Raw genomic sequence first — 25239 nt, forward strand, 5'->3', positions numbered from 1 at the left:
AGCGACGTGACAGAAGAGCACAAATTTTCTTCCGCTCCGATCTATTAATTTTATACGAGAGTATTTTGCAAAAAAAAAAGAGATGACTTGACCCGTATTATATACTGTTATACACGTCCTTTACACAGTTTAATTAAAAAATGCAGAGAAAAGTGTACTTTAACAATCCTACTCGTAGAAAACGTTTTCTCGAGTTCCTTTTTCCACAGTACATAATTACTTCAAGACTTTAATTGAATCCGGAGAGGAACGTTTCACGCAGAGTGTCCATTTTATCGCGAGAATAAGAGAGGAATTTATTTCCGCTAATCACTACTGTTAGCGTAATTTATTTTCTCGTATATTCTTTAATATAATCGACGTATATAAAAATTGATGAAGGTGCGAAGTATATATAAGATGGTTCGTAAAAGACGCAAACAGATGACAATTTCTGTCGAATTTCGATCAATCTCTCTCACAAAAAATTTGTATCTGCAGAGCAAATTTAGATCTATAGAGCAATATTTAGCATTTATTAGAATCAAGAACTGATTTTATGATTTCTGTCAAGTGCCATAATTGTAAGTATAATTTTATAATTAAAGTTTCAATTTTTGTTGAATACGCGATATAAGAATAGTTTGCAATCAATTTTCGGCCAAATTTACAGTAAATTTATTAAAGGATTTCGAAATTACAAATTTTATTCCAAGTCTAATTGTGTGTGTTTTACACCCTGTAAAATATTGTACTTTATTTTCTTGCGAGAAAACTGTCATCCACGATTTTTCACGACAATTTCACGTGTACAAACCTTGTTATAGTGATCTGTTTTTCAAAAAACAAAATCGCTTGTGCACTCACATCTTTAATGTTCCAAAGAAAACGTTCTAAAACGCTCATAGATTTTCGTAAGACATTGATTATAAAATTAATGCAAGTTAAAAGTGGTTAAATCAACTGTTCAATCTCTAATTATTGTAGCAAGAAGTGTTTTAAAAATATTTTATAATTTTTCAGAGAAAATATTTCTTCTTATTTCCAATCTTTCTATTTACTAATTCATCAAGAAATTTCGATAAGATAATTTTAGTACAGCGGTGAGATCAATACAAAATTTAACACTTCTGCCGCTTCTGCTGCTTTTATGAAAATTAACTTGGTACTTGGATTAATGTGGATAATTGAACATCGTATATCAATTAAAATCTAATAGTCTTCAAAAGCAAAGATCGTTAATGTAAAATTGATATTTTGTATAATTACTCGTAATAGATAAGAGATTAAAAAAAATTAATATATAAAAATTTTAGAAAATATTGCAAGAAATTTGCATACACACATACACATATATTTTTCTCCACATCATATTTTCAGAAAATAAAATTAATATTTTCTACATCTAGGAGGCTAATTTATCCGGAGATTGCTAATTCTTAAATTTCGATCAAAGTACAAATGCGAAAGTGAATAAAGCGAATATGCGCTGCGTATTTTTCCTTTGCAGCGGTCGACTGATTCATTAACATATGTTTTCTTTTTACGCGCTACAGCACCGCCTCTCACTCGTGTTTGTAACGCCACGGCGTTTCGATCAGGTATGAACAGACGGCTCGTTGAATGGTACGAGGATTGAATCGGAACGGAACACAATGCTACGCCCGTAATGCACGCGGAGCTTGCACTCTTCCGCGAGCTTCCGTCGAGATACTGCGACATTTCCTCGTGTATACATCAAGTCGGTTCCCGGACGGTATTTCGAGTGCTGCAGAACACGATACGCGACACGCAAAAGGCATACGGCTGCAATGTTCGAATTTATTCTTGAAATATATGGCCTTTGTCGCATGCATTTCTGTCGTTGCTCGTTCAACTTTTTACATTTGCTTTTGCATTCATATCGTTACATATTGTACATCTATTCCTTATAAAAATATAACAAAACTTCTTTTTACAAGAAATCGCTCATGACGGGAAACAAATACGACGATGCGTGGAGAGTTGTGTTGTTCACAATCTTATTACGATCGAATCACGTTTGTAATGCTGTTTGTTGTTATCACGGCAGAAAATCAAGCGATGCATATGTAACAAACATTATATCATCGATAACATTGCGTTAACAGATGCAAATTTGCGACAGTGGAAATGTGACGCCAATTAATGTGTGTAGCATGTTACATGTTTACCGCTAAGGTGGAATTCAAATAATGTTACAATATTATGACGCGGAGAAGTTGTGGGACACCACACCGGACGTGCGACTCAACGTTGAAAACACGTTGAGTCGCAGAACTCATGAATATGACGAATAATTTCGCTGACAAGAACTGTTACGTCAGTTTATCTGGCAACGATACGGGCGGAGGACACTTTTGACGGAAACGCTGTCAACAAGTCTTTTTGGGGTCAACATGCTCGACATAGCGACGAGCCTCCAAAGAAGAACCAACTACGCTTTAAGAAATTGAAATAATGAATATTCATTCAACTTCTCCTTGTGTAAAAGATTTTAAGTAGGAAAAGGCTGATGCAGCACGCGTGGCGTGATGTAGAAAAATATTACCTAACGTCTGAATTAATCAGAATGAATAAACAGAAATACATGAGTTTTAAACAAAGAATTTCTCAAATTCATGAATATACAAAAATGATTTTATTTCGTTGCTTTTATATTCGTTCATAGCCAAACTCTCGGTTACATTCCGTGATAAAATTTTCAAAGTAAATTATCATTATTAAAATTTGATCGTAGTATTCGGTTGCAGTTTGCAGCAAAACTTAATAAAGAAAATATTTGGTAAAAACTATACAAAAATTGCCTGCGGAATAAAACTTTGTTAAGGCTGTCGCAAAATTGTAGCACAAAAATGCTACCAATTTCTACGAACATATAGTCACTGTTAATGTTTAAATTTGAGTTTTAACAATTGAAATAAATCTTTATTTATTTAAAAGATTTATTATAAAGAATAAAAACTTATTTTCAATAAAAGCAATGCTTATATGTGATATTTCGTATTATTATATTCTGTATATTAAAAAAAATAATATTTGATATATGTCCTACTTTTATTTAGTATTTTTAATCTATAAAATAGCGTGCAAATAAAACAATTCCAAAACTTTGATAAAAACATGTCAAAGTTTTTAATTTTAAGTTAATGTGTAAACTTTTATATCTCATGTTTTTATTTTACGTTGGAGTAATACTATTGCTCCATCACGTTACTCCCTACTTAAGATTCTCGTCATGAGAAAAAGTCCGATATATCTCAGTATCGACTGATGGCGCAGTAAGAAAGTTTACGAGGGAACCTCAAAGAGTAAAGCTAGGAAAGGTGTCCGTCGTAGAGGAATCTTGCTAAGGCCAATGTGTTTAGCATGACAAGCAGTCGAGCCTCCAACGAAAGAAGCCTTGGTTCGACATATGTGACGTATTCTGTAAAATAGAGTCGCGGAACGTGAAATTCCATCTTTTGGCCCAGTCCCGGCACCGCGGTAAAGTTTGACAACACGAAACCGGCGTCACAGCATTCCTCTCGAAATTCTGAAAGGAGGAAAAGTTTCCAGCGCGTTTTAACATTATCTGGTAATTTTTGTCTCTTTTTAAATTTATTGTAAAAAACAAAAGCAAAAAAAAAAAAAAAATTAAAAATAGAATAAAAATAAAATTTCGCGATTTTTCTTTCTTATAAATAAATTTTGTGCAAATAATGCGAATGTACAAATAATGTGTGTCTGTCATTAATAAATTTATTAAAGTATTACTATATTATTAATTAAAGAATTTAATTATTACACAAGATGGCGATAAATTTGTGTCTGTACTGCATGTAAAAAGATTCTTTAATTACTTCAAAGTTTCAACCCTATAATTTTCATTTAATAATAATAATAGCTTTGTAAGTTATATATAATTATTAGGTATTTTATAACATAGAATTTTTAATATATATATTTAAATGGTTTTAATTTATTTCCTATATTTATACTATGTATTTTTAATATTTCGTACTTTTGATAATAAAACAAAAATTTATTCTTTTCACAAAAAATATTTGCTAACGAAAGTATTAATAAAGAATATAGGAACGTTGATTAAATGTTCAATATAAAAAATTAACCAAAAAAGATAATATTTGATATATTTTTAATGTATAAAATAACGTGTAAATATGGGAATTTCCAAGCATTGAAAACATGTTAAAACTTTTAATTTTAAGTTAACGTGAAAATTTTTAACGCGTAATGTGGATTATAAAAGCTTTTTCCTTTTAATTGTTATACACAGTTAAACTATATGTAAGTATAAGAATCTTTTTAATATTGTGTTTTTTTGTTCTGTCGATTTAGACGATTTATTTTCGTTCGAAACTCGATTTAAACTTACATCACAACTGGAAGAAACAAATAGACAATGATATGTCAAACGTGTTCGAAATACGATTGAATCGTATTTAGGGCACTTTTAAAATGTCAAATGGACACCTCAAGCATCTTTACTAGATGCGCTTTTCCTTTGTTAGCAAATCGAGCAAAACGTTTGGCCAATGCCGAGAAATTTATTCGAGATTTATCTTCTATCGAGAGCAATTTACATGCACCTGCGTATTTTTTCGTGCGCGCGCGCGAAGGAGTGTTACTTTTATTCGTCACAAATCAACCGCAATTGCTACTTTGTCCGAAGGTCTTCGTGCTTTCAAGTTTTTCACGTCGAGTAAATCATTCCGCTTTACTTTATTGTAGGAGCCACCATATATTGCGATAAATGTCCTACAAATTCTAGATATTCGTCTGTTGTACGTAGAAACTTGCTGAACATATTTCGTACGCATTTTTCTCAAGCTTTCAGTATGATGTATGGTGAACCTGGACTTCGAAACTTGAATTTCGTCTTTGAGCTCATATAAAAAAATAATAATAAAGTTTAGTTTTATTTTTTTGCTTCTACACTGTCTTACTCGATCATTTTTGTCTGATTTTTCGCGGATGAAAATCTCATTTCTGCGCCTAATTTATTTATTTATCGGTATTCGTCAAACGTACGAATACCGATACAACAAATGGAACGCTGCATTAAACTCAATATAATCTCAATTAAACTCAATTAACGAGCAAACGCATGTTTGCAACGTCGTAGTCGTTGGACCGTTCGCAACGCTCGAATAATCCTCGACTGTAACTCGAAGTAAACAGTTACAAGGTATATAATTGCATAAACATTAGCGAGACGCAGCAAAATAGGACCGACGGAGTTAAGACTCTACACATTCTAAACCGGGTGGCGCGACAGAGACGGAAGCGGAAAGAGCGACGGAGACGGAGATGCATTCTGTTTGTTCCTGCGTGGACGACAGCGATAGCGAAGTCGCTCGGGGCGCTCGTTTTCTACGTCAGCAGGGAATCCATTTAATTAATTATGAAAGAAGGTGTGGTGCCGAACGGACCAATCCGACCGGTTCGTTTGTCCTCCAGCCTCCGTGGAACATTTCGATTATTAGCGCGCTGTCACGATCGGGGCTCAGTGATAGAAATCTAGCCGCACGAGAACGGTCGATTGCGAGCACCAGGTAAGCATCCGCCAACTGAGAAGCACACACGCGTCTCGTTGGAGAATACACGCACGGCTGCTAATCATTTACGGGAAGATTCAGCGAGTGAAGCCTTCAAGGGGCGAGCTACGAGATGTCTGTACCCAGTTTTCGTGAATGTTGGAACGTTTGCGCCTCCAACATCGCCAAGAGAACACATAATCCGATTAGATCGATTGTGGAGAACATCGTCGTCGAACCAAATCCTAATAAGCCGATGATTGCGTTGTCTATTGGTAAGTTCACGTGTAACAATCATCTCATTATGAATTATGTGGTAATACTTGTTCTCCTCTTTCAGTTATTCCTTGCATCCTATTATTGATTTTGATGGAAATAAATTTCATCTGACCATTATTTATCTATTAAAAATTATCAATTTTTTACAGAAATTGCGTAAATGTTATTATGAATGTTTTAGAAAAAAAACACCATTAAATATTTTTTATAGTAGAAAAGTATAAATTAATAATTGTAATCAGGAATAATTATAAAAAAATATTAATATCAATTTGTCACAATAATTTAATAAAAATAAAAACAGTTTTGCCGTAAGCAAATCGTGTAAAAATTAAATTAAATGTGGACACGCAAAAATGTGGTCGAGATATTTTGTAATCTGTGCACTTGATTATTATTAATTACTATTGTTAATAATATTCAATTATTATTGCGTGACTTAAAAATCTTTCTAGTAATGCGAATCTTTATTTGAACCTTGTCGTGATTTTTCTAATTTCCACGTCTTTACGACAAGAGATAAAAAGTGGAAAATTACGAATCATTTATCGCAACGGTGTAATCAAGCGGTTGTTTTTTTTTGCACGGGGCAAAGGATGGCAAGACCGATCATTTTCCGTTGAGGAAAGAAAGGGGAGGGTTGTACGTCGTCCTTTACTACAAAAGCTGCGCGGAGATAAGCGCAATGTGCGTGTCCAGGCAAAATTACAATGTAGCCTGCCTTTAGTTTCGCTAATGTATGAAATGATGCTGTAATTAAAGGGCACTTGATGTATATCGCGTCGTGCTTTCGTAGCATTCTGCTGCGAAATTGCCGCTTATACTTAAAACTCGCTATACAAAATATAGCGATCGAATGCAGAAGATGTATGAATAAAGTCATTACTCCTATTCATTTCACTCGCGGCGCTTTGTAGAAGAACAAATAGAGGGCCACCTACAAAGGCTCTACGCCGGCTTTGCCGGTAAACGCGAGTAAATGCATACAAATTGCAAACTCTCGCTGTTTCCCGCGAGTACGATCGATCCTCAATATGCATGGAGCCCTAGCCATTGATGTGAAAAAGTTTAATGGATCGATGAAAAATGAAAGGTCAGATATCCCGCGCGAAGAAAAATCGCATTTTGATTTACTCCGGCGATGCGAATCGGTAATTAAATTCGCGATAGTCGCCGACGGCCGGCCGCTTTCGGAATATCTGGATTGCAATTGTCACCTTTTGCCGGGCTGAAAAGTGCGCGACGATGATAAAGTAAGAAGGAAAGGTACTCACCGCCCGTTCAACTCCATTCGTCCGGTTCCGTTTTCGTTTATGGAAAGGTGCCGTTCATCGCGCTAAACTGCGTGTCGAAGACATAAATAATTCCTGCAACAAATTTGAAGTAACAGCTGTGAGTTATCTTTCGATAAAGATTAGGGCTGCTTAAAAAGAAATAAATTTCCTCGTATTCGTTCTAACATGTGTTATACTTTGCTTTAACTTTTCTCTGAAATCTGGTCAACAAACCGGAGTTAGCTTTGTCGCAGGAGAGAATCTCCGAGATTCTCTCGGACGTATCGCGACTTAATACCCAGTTCGCTCTGGAAAATATCGGTACGCAAACACGCGGCGCAAGATAGACAATATTTCGTTTGCCGACTCCGCCGTATTTCTAGAAGAAACAACTTTTTCGAAGGTTTATCGGATAAGAGCTTCTCCGAGCGGTAAAACAATTTCAATATAGTTGGCTCGATCGCTCGATCACATTCCCGCGACGTCTATTATTTAAAGAAGAAAGAAATGCTGCTTAAGGTATTAGAGATTTTTCCATGCTCGGCAATTTCGTTAAATCAAACTTATCTAATAACGAGAAAATCTTCAACAAAACAATAAACTAGGACGTGTTTTTTATTTAAATTAGTATTTCTCAAAAATATTTCTTTGAAAAACTGACAATAGGAAAGAGAAAGAGACTGGAAAATTATCCCGAGAAATTATGTACGTCAAACTAAAGAATTTTTGCCTAAAGATCAGAGTTAATAGTGTGTTCTGTTTTTATTAATTTCTTCAACTTCTTTAATTCCTCAGAGAGAAAGTTCTCGAACTTCCTATGTTGGGATTTTAACTATCCGGCACAGAGAGTTTTATAAGCGGTAAAAAGTTAAAAGACAGTGGTAGTGATGCGTGAGTCCCCTTAACATTTGCAACGTACGAGTGGTGCAAAATGCGGATGTGTCAGAATGTATCGGAAAAATGTCCAAAGTGCAGTCCTCAGCAAATTTTATAGCGGAATAGAATAGAACTGACACACGAGTACGCTAATCTAAATATATTTCGATACAAATCCCGCCTGAATGTGCCAACGGCTGTAAACATTTTCAAGAGCTTTCTTTTATTCTATACATATGCAATTCGTAGAAGATTACAATGTTAAAAACGAAATGGTAATGTTACAAAATTCTCCGAAAAATACTGCGTTTTTTTATAAAGATGAGAAAACGAGGGAAACAATATTAAAAGAAAATTATCGCGACGAGATTCTTTTAGAATATTGCATTCTTTTAGGAAAAATAAATTCCGAAGAATTTTTGTAATAATTCGATAAATAAGAGTTTTTTTTAGAATTTTTTACATCGAGAAATACGTTGCGATGCATATGTTTCGTTGTTTTCGATAAAGTGTTTCGTATATGGCTTCGTTCCAAAATATCCCGAAACTGTAAGTTTCATAATATGCTGAAAACAGCAATAAAAAGAAAGAAATTTTATTATATTTTCTTCTCTCTTATCAAGATAAGAACGTACATATTAAATTTCATATTAATTTTTTACATTTACATGTACATATGTATTAATTTTTTAAAAAGATTTTTTTTCACTGCTGAGTACTTTTTTCATTTAGTATCAGACGAAATTTGTGTTACCGTACAAAAGTTATGTAACACATGTGTACTGGTGAAAATTAATAAAAGTAATTATTCGAGAATTTCAAACTCGAGACGCTGTCGTATGTGTATGTAATGTGTAATTAATAATTTGCCGAACTGATTGACATGAACTACAATAGAACCATGAAGTATAATCGGAAAATATTAATGTTGTCGAAACACAATCCTCTTCGATTAACAGCGGCGAAGTTGTAATTGTGCAAATTTCGCGACACTCGCGGAGTTCAACTTTTATTTCGCCGACACGCTGCCATTTCGCAATAGAAATTTTGTAACAAGAATCGACTACAGCGGGCAACCTCCAGGAAACAATTAATTAATTCCAATTATATCGAGAATATGTGCGAGTCGAGTGGCGGGTATTACACGGTTTTGTTACACTTTGACAACGCGTCTGTAAACAGCGTTTTCCTACGCTAGTTTGAATTCAGTAATCAATTACAACGACATGTATACGTGTAATTAGATGTTTACGCGAAATTGTGGCAAATGTTTGGCAGAGAACCAGATTTATGCAATTAGCGGCTTGTGTACCCATAATCGCGCGATAATCAATAAATTAATACCCGGCGGTGTTTTTAAAATCGAATTTTAAGCCTCTATCGTTTCAAGGTGACCCTACAACTTTCGGCAATCTGAAGCCACCGCAGGAAGTAATCGAGGCTGTTCAAGAGAGCGTCGCTTCGCAATTATACAACGGATATGCGCCGAGCACAGGTAATTTGTAATTCTAAGATCGGCAGATGTAGCTAAATTGTTTTGCGCTGCAAATCTCGTTCAATTTAAAGTAAGCTCTGAAATATGAGGGAAATGATAAAAAACAGATTTGTTAACAGCTAATGCATAAATTACATTACACTCCAATTTTCCGAATAATAATAGATATTATTATAATAGATAAATCATTGCATTGTGATAAGTTATTTAAATAACACCGTAAATAATTAATCATTACGTAAACGTGTGTAATATATCTGTTCGCTTTACACAATGAATTATTAATTACACGTGATTTATTAGATGTTACATTACGGGCTGAGCGATTATATTCATTCAGCAATGTAGAAAGTTCATTTTTACTTATTATTTTCACAGGTCATCAAAGGGCACGAGAAGCCGTGGCGGAATACAGCTCGAACGAATTTGTGAAGGTTGACGCCAAGGTATGTGAAATGGATGAACATGTGCCCATATCGAATGTCGATGGCAGAATAGCCAACACGTGTTGTGAACAAATTTGAGGTCATCGATATACAGAGACTTCTTGTCATACGTAAACGAAATTGTTCTTCATTTATTCAACGATAACATTATTATTATTTATTCAACGACGGACCAAATTACGGAATTGAATATTAACAACAAGTTTCGAACAAATGTTATAAATTGCTTTCAGCTGCGATAAAAAAAATGACATTGATGTAATTGGAGACAATTTTCGTGACAAGATCGAAGCAATACTCGTGCAATTTCGAAGATGATTGATTAATTCGGCAAAATTTCATGAGATGGAAATTGCAGATATGGAAAAAGAGATACATAATGTTGTCGGCAAATGAATAAATCAGTTTGTAATGCAAACAATCTTTTTTATCAGTACATAAATCAAACGTTTTGGTCAGCATCTGACCATCTTCACAGTGTAATACAATCAAAATAAAGCTATTGTCCATTAAAACGATTGAGGTCAAACTGTGAAATCGTTAGTGATTCATCGTGCAAGATGTTATACTTAGTTAAATAAATTAACTTACTATAAGGCGGAATACAGCTCGAACGAATTTATGAAGGTTGATGTCAAGGTATGCGAAATGGATGGACACGTGTCCACATCGAATGTTGGTGGCAGAATAGCCAACGCGTGTTGTGAATAAACTTTAGGTCATCGATACGCAAAAACTTGTCACATTAAATTAAATAGTTCTTTTATACTTACTATAAGTTAACTTAATTTACTATAACATCTTGCACGGTGAATTCAAGATCTCACAGTTTGATCTCAACTGTTTTAATATAATGGACAGTAGCTTTATTTTGATTTTGTATTACACTGAAGATGGTCAGATGCTGACCGAAACATTTATGTATTGATAAAGAAGATTAATAAACAATTACATCTGGCGTTGGTTTTAGAGATCCTCTTTATTTGTAATGGTTTTATCAATAAGAACCTATATATATTTATGTTATATGATTTATATTGAAGTACCCGAGAGAGATAAAATGTAGAATTACGGTGCAAAATTTCGCGCGATACTGCACAATCGATAATAATACCGAAATTAAGCTTGCAGCATAAAAATTGCATTACTTTCGTTTAAATTTTTAATTTTATCCCTATGTCTACGCGGTGCAATTATAATCCACACATAAATATCGTATATACAATATTATACATTTTATTTTTCTAAAACGAACATTTTTCTGTGATCGTGCAAGTAATCGTATTGAGCGGTAATATGAAAGGCTTGTCAAGCCTTTATTCAAAATGTAATCCTATATATATTTTATTTCAATACATACCAAAATCTATTATATCGAGCAAACACTTTAAAAAAAATATGAATAGCGTAAAAATAATAAAATTGTTTTCGGTATTTAATAAAAAAAAAAGGAGTTATTTTGCGTTTCCAATTCGCGCATTTGATGCCATACAAATAGAAATAACAAAAATAATTTATTCTGCATCTCTACATTTGCCGTAGGACGTAATCCTGTGCAGTGGATGTTCTTGCGCACTTGACCTGTGTATCACGGTTTTAGCTCGAGAAGGTCAAAACATACTAATTCCACGCCCGGGTTTTTCGATCTATCGAACGCTAGCGGAGGGCCTTGGTATTACGGTTAAGTCATACGATTTACGCGTGAGTATCCCACTCGAAAAAAAATAAATCCACATTTTCATGCGCATCGAGATATTACAGTATTCCGCGTATGTGTGCGCGCGTGCGTTTCAATTTATATAAATTTCTTAAATCTTTAATTAATTAATACGTAATTTATTCGTCTAATGTTATGCAATTGCGAGCGACATAAAGCACAAAGAGTGCAATGAACATTTCATATTACCGCGATAACGTGCAAAATATTGATCGATACCGCAGCGACAGAGTGCTACTCTGTAATAATAGCGCCCGCGAAAGAGAAGGTGGAATTACGCGCTACCGTGTTGCATCGTCATTAATAAGAAATGTGCATAACAGCGTTCGTCATATTTCTTAAGTTGCGCTTTATTACAAAACGCACTTGAAACGGTGGTCGGGCTTAGTTGGGCGACTTTGTATGCAAAAATATGCCATTTCGTTAGTATCTCAAAATTTATTAACCGCCCGGGGTGTGAATTCATTTATGAAAAACAATGAGCGTGCATAATCACATTTGTATAGCGCGCACAAAGGCAGGCCGGACAGAATCGTTAATCGTGACTATAATTAATTACATATATTCTATTAAATGTGTCAGAAAATGTACCGTTATTTTTTCGAATAATTGAATTTCATTAAATTTTAATTTTGCAAAAATTTCTCACTCGAATTTTGACGGAAATCCTGAGAAAAACCTGTACGGAGCGTTCATCTAAAATTTCTACTTTTAAGCCAATTGCAGATGTCATGGCGTCTCTATAATGACTTTAAACGGCGCGAAATCATATTTGAATCACTCTTCGTTATTTACACGATGAATCAGTGCTTTCGCTCGGAAATCTTCAAACACCGAAGTGCTAATGAAGGCAGTTTCCACTCTTTTCAACTTCGCTCGCCGACGAGTTTTAACGTCTCGCTCTTTTCTCTGCATCGTTGTGAGTTATTTCACCCCCCGAGAAGTGATTACAATCGCAATGTCGTAACTTTAATTGTCTCTGTTGCAAAAGATGGAATATACAAGAAATTCGTAAATCATCGATGCGTATATATCACGTTCATGTGCAAATGACACAAATATTATCGTTTATAGACGACAATAAAATCTCATAAAATTTGTGCAAACGCTCTGGCATTTTACCGCTATATGCACTTTACTGCTTTCATATATCTATACTTTATCTGTTAAATATATTTCTTAAAAAAATTTTTTTTAAAAGTATTGCGGGAAAATATGTTATTCAAAACTATATCAATAACACAGATTGTTGCAATTTTGTGAGATATAATTTTATAAAACAATATAAATATAAAATAAAAAAATATTTAAATAAAGCTATTAAAATAAAAGATATTTAAATATTGTGGTATTTTTAATTATTTAACGGCATTTTAATCATAAAATAAAGGAGTTTTATGCAAACACATTTAAAACATATCTAGAAGTTATGAAAACAATTTAAGAAACACACACTACATAGAAAAACACATTACACAGTTATAAAAATTATGTTTCAAAATAACAAGTCATTAAATCTGAAAAATTATCCAATAAAATTATAATTGTAAAATTTGTTAAAAAACTGGCATAAATGTATCACGTATTCAACAGCGTAACATGATTATTATTATACGCACTCGTTAAGAGCATCGTATTATTTTATCGTAATTCAATATACAAGTATATCTACGCAATTACATTTCATTCATACATACTTAAAAAAGTAAATTTTTTTATCAGCAAAATTGTTTCTTTTCATAATTTTTTAATATCCTATATTTTATAATAAACATTTTTGTAATTAGTTCTTACGTTTTGCGACATTAAAGTCTCATTAGCGAAGTTTCATTTGCAAAGTAATCGAAAAGCAGAGTTAAATTTCTGGAATACCTTGTATATATGCGCGGCACGGTGATTGAAGAGAGAGAGAGGCGATTAAGGCAATGCGAGAGAGCCTCTCATAAATGCATCCTATTAATATTAATCGTTCGTTTCTAGCCGGAGTTCGGCTGGGAGATCGATCTGGACGACCTGGAGGCACAAATCGACGAATCGACGGCGGCGATTGTTATAAACAATCCCTCGAATCCGTGCGGCTCCGTGTTCAGCCGCGACCATATACTTGACATTCTCGACATCGCCGCTCGTTACTACGTACCCATTATAGCCGATGAGATTTACGAGCACATGGTACGTGCCCGAATATTACGCCTTCCCCAAATATCAAGTGACAAATCGTTTCATTTGCGGAACAAATAAAGCGCGCGCGCCGCAGCCTTTTGTTCGAAGGAGAGGGGATGCGCAATTAATTCAGCACGAGTATGTATACATACACAGAGCGTTCCGAATCGGGAAAGAGCGCGTTCCGTTTTTGTTATCGTTATCAAGGGTGGGAGGGGGAATTTTTTTATTTGTGCTATATACAATGTTCAGTTGTAATTTAATTGCAATTAAAAAGAAAATGCTTTAAACTCTTCATTTCTAATGTTATTTTTAATATTCTCACCGTTTGCAGAATTTACGAGTTGCAATTTTTACAATAGAAACTTTTTTTATTTTTGTATGTCATGAAAACTTTTCAGAAAAATATATAATTTTTAAAACACAAAAGCATTATATTCAATAATAAAAGATACGAAAAATTCAATATATATAAGAATTAGTACATCTATCCGTCAGTTTTGCATTATTTTGCGCCGCGCTTGCATACGCAGGCGAAACATACGTGCCTATTATACGCGCAAATACATTTTTCGTCTCTGCGCTGTTTTCAGGTATTTCCAGGACGGACTTTCCACTCGTTAGCGTCTCTATCGACCGAAGTTCCTATTTTGTCGTGCAGCGGACTGACTAAAAGGTATGTCGGAACGTGAAGTGACTCATAAAACTCCCGCATTTCGTCGCTGGAGTGCGGCTGCGAGATTTTTGTGTAATACTCCAGAATTTTCACGTGCATAACGCGTAATTCTCACGTATTAAACGAGACGGCCGGCGGCTAATTTACCTCTTGAAACAATGTCACGTTACTTATATTTAAGAGTTAAAAAGAAGACTAGAGGGTGAAAAGTCGACGTGAGATGTAAGAGTTTCTGCGACACGAAACAACTCACCGAAATGCCTGTAAGCATTATAAATCAGAAAATTAATTAAATCATAATTATTTATTTGGGTATAAAAAGTATTTTTTACGCTCGTTTGTTAACAACGCGCGGTAATGCTCGCCTCAAAATAATTATGAAAATACGGCTTAGATAGCGACGCCTTTTTATGCCAGCTTTTTCAGTTACTTTCAGTACGTTACCTCCTATTATCTTTCATTGCGGAAGCATCAAACGAAAGTAGCGATTTGCAAAGTTGACGAGAGAAATGCTCAGGACGAAAGCGTTCCGCTGTAAAATTGTTCGATTTTCAAAAATAGGACGAGAGTTGATTGAGCGTGAATAAAACTATCAAAACCGATGGTACGGAGTAAGGTTTCCAAGTTTCGCGATTATGCTTCCATTATTCCGACGGTATCAGATTTGAAACGCAACTTAATTTACGAGCTGCCCGCTATACTAGTTGTAAATGAGTTCCCGCAGTTGTTGCTAAGTCTTTCGCTGTGTAGCACGGTGTATTTTATACATCGCAGATTTCGCTGCGCGGTACTTTGATATTAACGGTGAATCGCGTTTCACATGCAAAATTCAACGACATACAGGCAAATATGCGCGATAAAACGTATAAAGCTAATAAATTAAGTAAATCAATAAATAAGTAAATAATTTTGCTCGCTGATATTCTATTGTGAGAACTTTGTAATAAAATATGAATTTACTATTAATTACAAAATCGCCGCGCGTGAACATTTCCATTTAAATAATATATGAAAAAAATATATTTGTGGCATCAGAGATAGTGTTATAAATGCTTTTTCATCGTAAGCGCAGAAGCAGCGCGACCGGAGAGAACGAAATATGTAATATGTAGCGTTCACCATTCGCATATTGTAACTAGACATGTAGGTAGTGCAGTATCTAACGCGTCAGACAAATCAGGATTCATTGCTGTCTAAGCTCGGTAGCCGGCGAGCGCAGCATGCATCCTTGATTCTCGGAGTCCATAAGTTCCTTCATGTCGCACGTACACACGCGCGTACGACCGATGCGACGATAATTACGAGATATAATCGGGATTTTGACGTAAATCCTTGGCATAATCGTTCTCGCGATCTCTCACTGCCAAATGTGAATGACCACACACCAAAATCTTGGTCGTAGCGCCAAGACGTTTTTCATCGAAACTTCGCGCAATCGCGTCCATGGCTCGCTTATTCTCAGATGCTATATAATCTTAAATATGTATACTCGGGAATATCATGCATTCCGGTTGCCATTGCGCTATAAATTCGCTGAAATGCAAAAAGGAATACGCGACGATCGATACTCACGTGTGAATCCAACTTTAATATGGCGGTCGACGCCGTGCAGAATCAAAATGATGATCGATGATAACGACCGATCGCGCTAGATTATGTGTAAGCTATCCGTATATGTCGGATTTTGGTGATCGCGGCTCCAAGATCTTTTTCATCCAGAGAAGAAAAATCAGAAAAAATAAATCTGCCCGTAAAATGTGCGAATGAGATTATTAATGAATCATTTCGAAGTTATTTAAAAAAAAAAAAATTAAAAAGTTTTTCGTAAACATAAAAATTCGATATATATATATTAACTGTATGTTATTTTTCAAATTATTTTATAAAAAAATTATTTTAATATATTATATTAGCATAATTATTTTTATAAAGAAATATTACTTTAAGCTAGGAATTTTTACTGTCTTATAAAGTGTTTTAAATAATTTTATGGTAATATAAAGTTATCCTTAAAAAAAATAACTACCCGTGAGATAAAATTTAACTACAGTCATCACTTAATTTTTCCTTTTTTGCAGGTTTCTGGTGCCAGGCTGGCGTATGGGTTGGATAATAATCCACGATCGTCAGAATGTCCTGGAGGCCGAGGTAGGTAAACGGTCACGGCACAATAAGTGACAGTCTGCAAATAATTGCTTCTCTGGCGACATTGTTTCTGTAACGAAGCTGGGCATGTCCCGGCGAGTTCGGCACTGCACATTATGGATTGGATTAAATTTCGTTGATTAAATTTTATTCCACCATTAAAGTTTAGTTCTTTGGCAACCGGCGTCGATCGCGCCCTTAATTCCTCGCGATAGTTGCGAAGGCGCCGTCGTCTTGGATGAACTTTAAACCGCCGTCTGCGCGTCGTTACCGAATATTTCTGTGCTCTTTAATAACTTTGCAAGAGTCGTTTCGCAATCTTAGATAAGTAATCAAAATGAGGATTCTGATAGGAAATCCAATTGATAAGTTTCATATACGTATCTACATTTTTAAAAATCTCATAAAACTATATAAATTTCTACTTTACATATAAAATACTGCTACATTTTAGGTAATAATTTTTATAGCAAAAAAATTATTATTATTTTATAATAATAAGATAAAATTATTTAAATACATTCAAAATGTATTAAACCGATTGATCCTTTTTTTTTTGTTTTTGTAAAATGTGAATATTAACGTCACACGATTTTTTTTCTTTCGACCGCGCATCCATATACTCATGCTTCTATTTCATTGTACATTTTTTTTCGTGTCATGCTTTGGAAAAAGAGATTGAATATTTGACTCTTTGATAGTGTTCTCCCATGGGCGAGTATTGGACAGGCTGGTAAATACCTGTCGATTTGTAGCACGTTCGATGTTTCACAATATTCGAAGTTTGCGAGAAATACTATCAAGTTTTCGGAAGTGATTTCGTACTGAACTTGACATGACTAAGCTTGAGCTTGCATTTGAAAGTTTCTACATCTGTTCGGATTCGCAAGAAAGCCTGTTGTGTAACCTTTGATATACATAGAATATAAAAGATAAAAGAAAGAAATCACGTTTTTCCAGAGACAATTTATGTATTTTATAACAGATTTTATTGTATTTTACTAGTTTTTATTTACTTCTTTTTTTGAAATATATAAATCAATTATTAATAATAAATACGATAAAATTTCCATGTCTATGTACATTCTTTGCAGTTTATCATGATATTTTGCGTTATCACTTTAGCGTTATAATTTCTAAACATAATAAAAGTGCAGTCTTTCGTCGCATGAAATAGATAATTAATTATTGATATCAGGAGTTGATTATATCTTTAACTTATTGTCTTTCAGATTCGCCAAGGTTTACATTGCTTGAGTCAACGTATAATTGGCAGCAATACTATTATTCAAGGTGCTCTGCCCGCGATACTTCAAAAAACGCCACAAAACTTTTTCGACGATGTCATCTTCATCTTACACGTAAGTTTCTTTTAATAAAAAAAATGATTATAATATATAAATTCAACGTACAATATTTATATCAAATAATTCTGGTGTTACAGTCGCACTCCAAACTGGCGTACAGCTGCATAACAAAAATTGCTGGCCTGAAGCCGATAATGCCGGATGGAGCGATGTATATGATGGTAATGATTTCCGCTGAAATTAGCTCGACCACACCCTTGCATAATTTCAAGAATCACAGCGCATTGTTTGACAGTCCGTAGCTCGCGGAATAAAGCCGTAAATGTTAATCGAGCACCCGATAAATAGGTCGTACAATTAGTCGATGCACGACCGCCATTTATACGTTAATGCAAATACCATCAGTAAGGTGGACCGACTGCAATTTACGTGCTATAAATTATTGAATCGATTTCCAGGTCTACATTGATCTACCATGTTTTCCGGAATTTAATTCCGATTTGGAATTCGTGCAGCGGCTGTTAATGGAAGAATCTGTGTTTTGCCTACCTGGTCAGGTTCGTTTCTGACATTTAAATTATCAATCGACAATTTGAATCCTACATTACATCTCACAGATTCGTACAAAAATACGAGGTTTTTTATTTTTAATTAAATTTTATGGCATGCCGACATTTAATGCCAGCGTTAAATATCGTAAAAAAATATTGTGAAAATTCCAAAGCATTATTTCGCAATGTTATGTCGGACAAATATTTCAATATAAATAAAAAAAACACGATAAATTTTTCACACTTTTGTTTGATTTTTTAATAATACTTTATTCAAAAAAAGGGGTTTTTAAAGAAATTTTATCAAAAAATCAATAAAAGGGAATTGGCTTGAAAATCGTTTTACAAGAATATAACTTGCGTTATTTCTAAGTAAACAAGTTTTATTAATTCCCTCTTGATTGCGCAGTGCTTCGATTATCCTTCTTACATGAGACTGGTAATTACCGTGCCGAGCGACATGCTTGAGGAAGCTTGTCAAAGGATTCAAGAGTTCTGCGAGAGATACTATTATAAAACGGCGGAGATTCTGGAAAGGAACAATTTCATCAAAATGGAGATTTTGTATTGAGAAACGATAAAAAAAAGAAACATCTTAAATCGTTGTTTTTTCTCTTAGGTTAAAAAAGAAGATTTTTGTGTTAAAAAAAAAGATCGTTCTCACAATCAGCGTTGATTGCTACCTTTGTGTATATGTATATCTTTATTTTTATATTTTTATTCATATAAGTGTATATATGTGTTTCATTTTTACGTCTTGTTTATAAGTCTTTGTGTAATAAATATGTGATACAAAGTACGCAAATAGCCGTATTCTTTCTTTTATTTAATTCGGAAGCAATAATTCTATTGTATTTAAGCCGTAAAGGCTGGCACTTCGAATATTAATGCCGAGCCAGTAGATTATATTGCTGGATCACCCCGAGCTATTTGCTTCTTGTTTACTTGCAAATACTCTCGATCGCTTCTACCTAAGTATATTCTGATAATGCATGTAGTAATTGGGAGGATATTCGATTTACATAGACGCAGAAATTATACAGGGTGTCCCAGATCAATTGTATCACTCGGTAATAGCCGATTCCTGAAATCATTTAAAGACGAAAATCTTTACATCAAAATGTCAACACGTCGCATATTGATTTTAATATGCTTACTATATGAGAAATCTCATAAATCTGTTATTAACAGGTGATGCGATTGGACACCTCGGACACCTTGTAAATGCAAAGACTAAATAATTTGTGCGTTTATTTTATTGTTCGGGTGACGTGTGAAAATAGTTGAACCGATTTCCGTGAGACTTCCAGTGTATCTTACGATCGATCCGACTTGGGATGTTGGCTACATGCCATACTAAAATTTCATTTGAAAGGGGAATTGTGAGGACGATTCAACTCAAAAATGGGCGGTACCATGCTTACTATCGATTTTGTGACAAGAATTCACATGATAAAATTTATAAGCTTTTCCGTTTTGAGCTGCAAAAACAGATTGTGGAACCGAGTTGGATTCTAAAATTTATATAACAAAATATTTTTTAAATGTTACATAATTTTTTGGAAACAAAAATACAGATTTGTATTTATCGCGTCCAAATATAAGTCGATATTTTAACAGACAATTATGATTATTTTAAATACGTTTTATGGATAAATGGCTTTTTCACCGCTCTCATAATATTATATCGTAACATTATTTCCGTCATGAGCCGGATTTATCCATAGCTGTGTCAATTACAGTTATAAATTCACCTGCGCAAATTCGATTTGCCGCGTCATTACGAAAATCAAAGCTCACGCATATATCTTTCACGATTGTCATGTTGCGTAATTTCATGCAATGCTATAGCGTGCGTTGTTTTTATAGTCGCGCTCTCCAGGTGGTTTCAGGTGGAAAGCTGCTTTTTTTTCACCACGGAAATTTAGACATGGAGGAAAAATCGCGGCCGCTATAAATCCTCTCGCGGAGAGATGTAGCGCTCTACAAAAATTAGAAAACGCCGAGCGAGTTGTTTTTCGTTAGTCAGGTGGATTATTTTCGTTAACGATTTATGCACTCTGAGAAATACAAATAAACCTGCATGCTTCGTATAATTTTGTTTCCTTTCAAAATATTGATTTATTCAGAACTTTATTTTATTTCCTTCATCAATTAGTTGTTTTCTTTAATTATATTTTATTTCGCTAATACAGATTTACATTTTATTCCTTATGCGTTATTTCTTATTTCGTATCTCTCAGATCTCGTTTTTATATTTTATTGATTTAGCCAGAAATATGTGTGTCTCGCATGCACGATGAACTTTCCTCGCGTAAATTTCGAATAATTCAATTAGAGATGCGATCAAGCCATGGCTGAACTATCGATACGTGCAACGCGCTATCGAGATACTTAATTGGAAGCGAAATTTAAACGCCATATTCTCCTATAAAAAGATTTATCGAGATATTGTAAAATCCGAACGGTCACAATGGTTGGACAACAGAATTGGAGTAAATCGCAGAAAAATAAACCAAGTAACGTGATTTATAAAATTCTGTGGCCGATTTCCATTTCGACTAAATGTATAATCCAGTATAACTTTGAAGTAATAATCAATTTTTCATGTTCATAAAAATTTTTCTTATAAATATTTTTGATATAAAATTTATTTATAGTATTGAATAAAAAATTTAAAAAAGGAAAATTCATTAATTATAATCGTTACTTGTCAAAAACGCTTGAAGCAACTTGTGTGAAATTAAGAAACATGGCTCTTAAAAAATAGACTCCACATTAGAAACTAAATTAATACGCTTACTTGCTAAATTTCAACGTTCTTTATAAGACAAATAAAAGTTAAAACTAAAATTTAAAAAAATCCAAATAATTTTTTTTACAAGTTTCGGTATAATCAACGGCAAAATATAACACAGAAACATAAAACGAATCTGATCGTCGCGAGGTGAATGATCTAGACGTGTTCAATATATTTCCGGAGATCATAGCGTAATGATAGCACAGTGATTTGCGCCCATTTGTGCATATAAGTGAGCTCTCATACGTAATAGTAGCGATTTTGAGACATTTCGTATTCAAGGTTTAGGCATCATCGTATATTCTATGCGATCATATATTCTATCTGCGATCATGTCTAATCTAAGTTGTACAAAGTGATAAAGGGAAATTACAAATTTAGTTGTTAGATTAAAGAATATTCTGGGCAGCTGTTATGTATTCAATCGGAAACATTTCCGATTGGAAATTTTCCATTTTGTTGTTTCCCTACATGTCTTATTATTATGTCATAATAGAAAAAGAAATCATTCTGATTGGAAACGTTTTTCACTAAATTTATAATAGCTGCCCTGTAATTTTTTCACGTATTTCTGAGTGCACAAGTTGTCTTAAAATTTCTATAAGATTTTTTTCTATAATTATGTGTGTTCTTTTTAATTTTTTAATGTTAAATGTTGAATATATCGATATAACAAGTGTCCAAAAAGTATTAATTATTTATATTCTAAGACTAAATACTATTTAGATATTTTTGTTAAAATTATTTCACTTTAATTTAGTAAGAAATCCGTAATTGTAATTAATTTTCTTTTTCACAATTATAACTTCTCTGCATATATTTTAATATAATTGCATTATTTTCTATTTTATATAATCAATACTTATTACTTATATTTAATACGCTTGCAAACAATTTTGTTGCAAAATTCAACTGACCCCATTATGTTATTTCAATAAAGTACATTACAATTCGACAACCCTGATAGCACTACATTCGAGTGGTTGAGAAAAGCATTATACATTGATTTGCATGAAGCTTTCCGAGTTCTAAAGCTCTTTGTGTGATTCATACAATTCGTTGAACATTCGTAGAATAAAATCATCGGGTGTTTATATTGGAGAAGAGATGTGAAATTATATTACACAGTTCCGTGTGAAGAGAACAGAGTGCGAGAGCCAATTTCATAGAGATTGGCCTTAAATATTTCCTAATTAAGTCTATTAAAATTGTGTTGAAATAATGTTAATCTAAAATAAAAATAAAAAAGTATCGTTACTTATTTGAATCTCTAAAATAAATTCGCTGAAAGTCTTATTTTTTGAGAATTCCTGTTAAAGAGAAGTCTCTTAAAATGTTAGTATATTTGTACAAAAGAAAGCGCGAGAAACACAAGACAATATGTTTGAAGCTACACAGATCTTCGATTGTTATTTTTCTCGCTTTTTATCCCTCGTATGTATTTCCTAAAATAAAAGCACAATAATTTTCCTAAAATCCGCTGAATGTGTTTTCTATTTGGTCCGCGCCGCGGTATTGGAAAAATGAATGACGTCAGTTGATATTTTAATAGATATTTATTTTCGTCATAAATCATGCGCGCCATACTGCTCCGTATTTCTTTAACAAAAGAGTATGATACGGTAAAAAAACAAAGGGAAAGAGAAACTTTGTCGTTTCCTCAGTAATTCACAACACGTTTGTTATTTGTTCGTCCACAACATTTTGATACTCTTGCATTAATAGTATTAATGTTACAGTTATTCAGTTACAAAAAATGCAAATTTAATACCTGGCGTTACAAACATTTAAAAAAGAAATAAAAAATATTTTTCCAAAAACAGAAATACGATAACATACGCAACTTATACATTAAATATTTCTTAATATTTGGCTCATCAAGTTTAAAAATAAATCGTAATAGGAAAAATGTACAGCTTATGCTCACTAATTGCTATGAGCCACAGATGAGTCTGAAGTTGCAGAATGTTTAAGGTAGATCTCGAAATATCGCCTTGAGAATTGCAATTTCTCAAGCTCATCTTAAAACAAGGCAGGCTTATTTATCTTGAAGACTGTACAGCAAGGTTTTATAGTGGCATCTTGTAAAGACAGCATAAAAGCCGGCAAGATGAGCTTAAATGTCAAAGTCTTGGCTAAGCAAGCGTTTATTCCGGTTATGACATAAGAAATTATTTAACTCCTTTTATATTCGCGATTTTTGCTTGGTAAACTTTAAGCGCTTTATTTTTAATCATGCGCGCTCTATATAATTTTCAAACATTTTATACTGCAAATTTTACTCAATCATTAGCGGCATCCGACAATATTTTGATACATTTATATATCCTTTAAAAACTTGTATTTAAATATAACATTTTTATGAAAAAAGTATAAAAGTTTAAAAAATTTGTCTGTGATGTTTGTTTAAAAAATATTTTGCAAAAAATATGAGTTTAAAGTATAAAATAAATGTGATAAATTACAACCGTTTAACCGCTTCCTAAATCTTAGTCATAAACAGAACACTACTTGTTACAGAGAAGTGTTTAAATCTGTGATTCTTAAATAGGTCAAAGAGTTATATCCGTTTGTAAAACGATTCATTTATTTATACAATATTTTTTTTACACAGACAGAAACTGAATTATAAGAACATTCTTTTTTTGGCACGATCCAAACGACTCATTTCCATCTTTCACGATTACACACGAGACAAGCAAAATATGTGGTGAAGTATAAAGCATAAAGCGGAATGAGTTATATTTTCCTCCATTGAGTTCGTACACGTGACAAATGATTCAGTAATTGTAGCAAACGCATGGAAACATGTTGCACTTTGTCCGGTTATTCGTGAAGGAAAATTGGACGCTGACATCTTCATTTCGCGACTTGAGTAAGTATTTGTGAAATAAAGGCATTAAGGGCTTTTAAATCAACTAATTATTTTTGAATCGTTATTTTTCTACCCGCTTAAATTTTGCGAAAGACATCTTTATTTTCTAATTATTTATAACTCTTTGCTTTTTGATTCACATAAATATTTTTAAACATCAAGGTGTTAAAGCTTCCTGAACTGTATAATTGCGATAATGATAATGCTCGTGGAAATTTCGGCTCACATAGAATGTCGTATTGTCAAGCGAAGCAATTAATTTGTGAGCATAAGCGTATAAGAGATGCGCCGCGATATGATTACGCCATAAACGGTATTATATTATTAGCGTGAGCGGAAGTTAGACCCAAGTAAATCATCGTGCCTCGCCAGACATTGTATTCGAGTTATTCGAGACTTGGTGAACTATCGTCTAAGAATACGTCATTGTCGTAACAGAACTAGAATATCTATTTGTCTATTGTAGTATTCCGTCTTTCGATACTTGTGAAATTTAGTTTGGATCAACCTCTCTACAATTTTTGCACAGTCTTTGACGTTTAAATATCTATTGTATCAGAATTTATATAACCCGGGTTTTGCTCAAACTTCTAATTATATTATGTTAAACTTTTTTTCTTAAGAATTCTTGTTAAAAATAATTTGTAAGAAAATCAATTAATTTACTTAGAGAATATTTATCGATCCATATAAATTGTCATCTTATTGCTTATGTTTATATAGTTGCTCTCATAGATGTTCAAATTATATGAATTTAATTAAAACAGATCCAAATAAAGTAAATTCACGGCCAGCTTTTTTTTATTCGGCTTTTGGCGGGCGTTGCTTTCCGCAACAGAATTTTCCGCTTCACCTAGAGCCGAGAGTGCTGGATTGCAGGTAATTGCGAACGCGCAGAATAGTCCGTCCGAGATGGAAACCGATAAAGCGAGGCGTAATACGGGATTAATGCGAATCGAACGCGATTCCTGATTAATAATTTCAAGGCGGCACGCTCGGCGTAGCTGCATAATTGGATTCGCGATCGCGCACGATCATCGAAGCAGTAAAATTCTCACGTAGGAGTTAACCTCGACAAGAAAAATGTTAACCTAGATG

At 33.7% G+C, this 25239-nt stretch overlaps 1 protein-coding gene and 1 long non-coding RNA gene across 2 annotated transcripts in view; one reads left to right on the forward strand and one right to left on the reverse strand.

Moving 5' to 3' along the window:
* Window positions 1-2774: 2774 nt before the first annotated feature.
* LOC105674357 (uncharacterized) overlaps window positions 2775-25239 on the reverse strand; it is a 290795-nt gene continuing 268330 nt past the window's right edge. The window contains exons 8-9 of the long non-coding RNA XR_001101091.2: window positions 7091-7183; window positions 2775-3532 (exon numbers count right to left, since the gene is read on the reverse strand). This is a non-coding gene — a long non-coding RNA (uncharacterized lncRNA). The remainder of the gene's footprint in view (window positions 3533-7090; window positions 7184-25239) is intronic.
* Tat (Tyrosine aminotransferase) lies at window positions 5140-21068 on the forward strand. Its single transcript, XM_012370608.2, has 12 exons — window positions 5140-5555; window positions 5634-5812; window positions 9357-9461; window positions 9840-9907; window positions 11450-11608; window positions 13605-13796; window positions 14381-14463; window positions 16542-16611; window positions 17841-17969; window positions 18053-18136; window positions 18374-18472; window positions 18876-21068. The coding sequence occupies exons 2-12, from the start codon at window positions 5671-5673 to the stop codon at window positions 19035-19037; spliced, it is 1293 nt and encodes a 430-aa protein (XP_012226031.1). The 5' UTR covers window positions 5140-5555; window positions 5634-5670; the 3' UTR covers window positions 19038-21068.

The sequence above is a fragment of the Linepithema humile genome, chromosome 1, assembly GCF_040581485.1.
Source record: "Linepithema humile isolate Giens D197 chromosome 1, Lhum_UNIL_v1.0, whole genome shotgun sequence".
Taxonomy (NCBI): domain Eukaryota; kingdom Metazoa; phylum Arthropoda; class Insecta; order Hymenoptera; family Formicidae; genus Linepithema; species Linepithema humile.

Bases quoted from the DNA above. Each gene is read 5' to 3' on its own strand.
- Tat (XM_012370608.2), top strand. From the start codon at position 5,671: ATGTCTGTACCCAGTTTTCGTGAATGTTGGAACGTTTGCGCCTCCAAC. The intron at 9,462-9,839 runs GTAATTTGTAAT...TTATTTTCACAG, and splicing joins CGGATATGCGCCGAGCACAG to GTCATCAAAGGGCACGAGAA. The intron at 11,609-13,604 runs GTGAGTATCCCA...GTTCGTTTCTAG, and splicing joins TTAAGTCATACGATTTACGC to CCGGAGTTCGGCTGGGAGAT.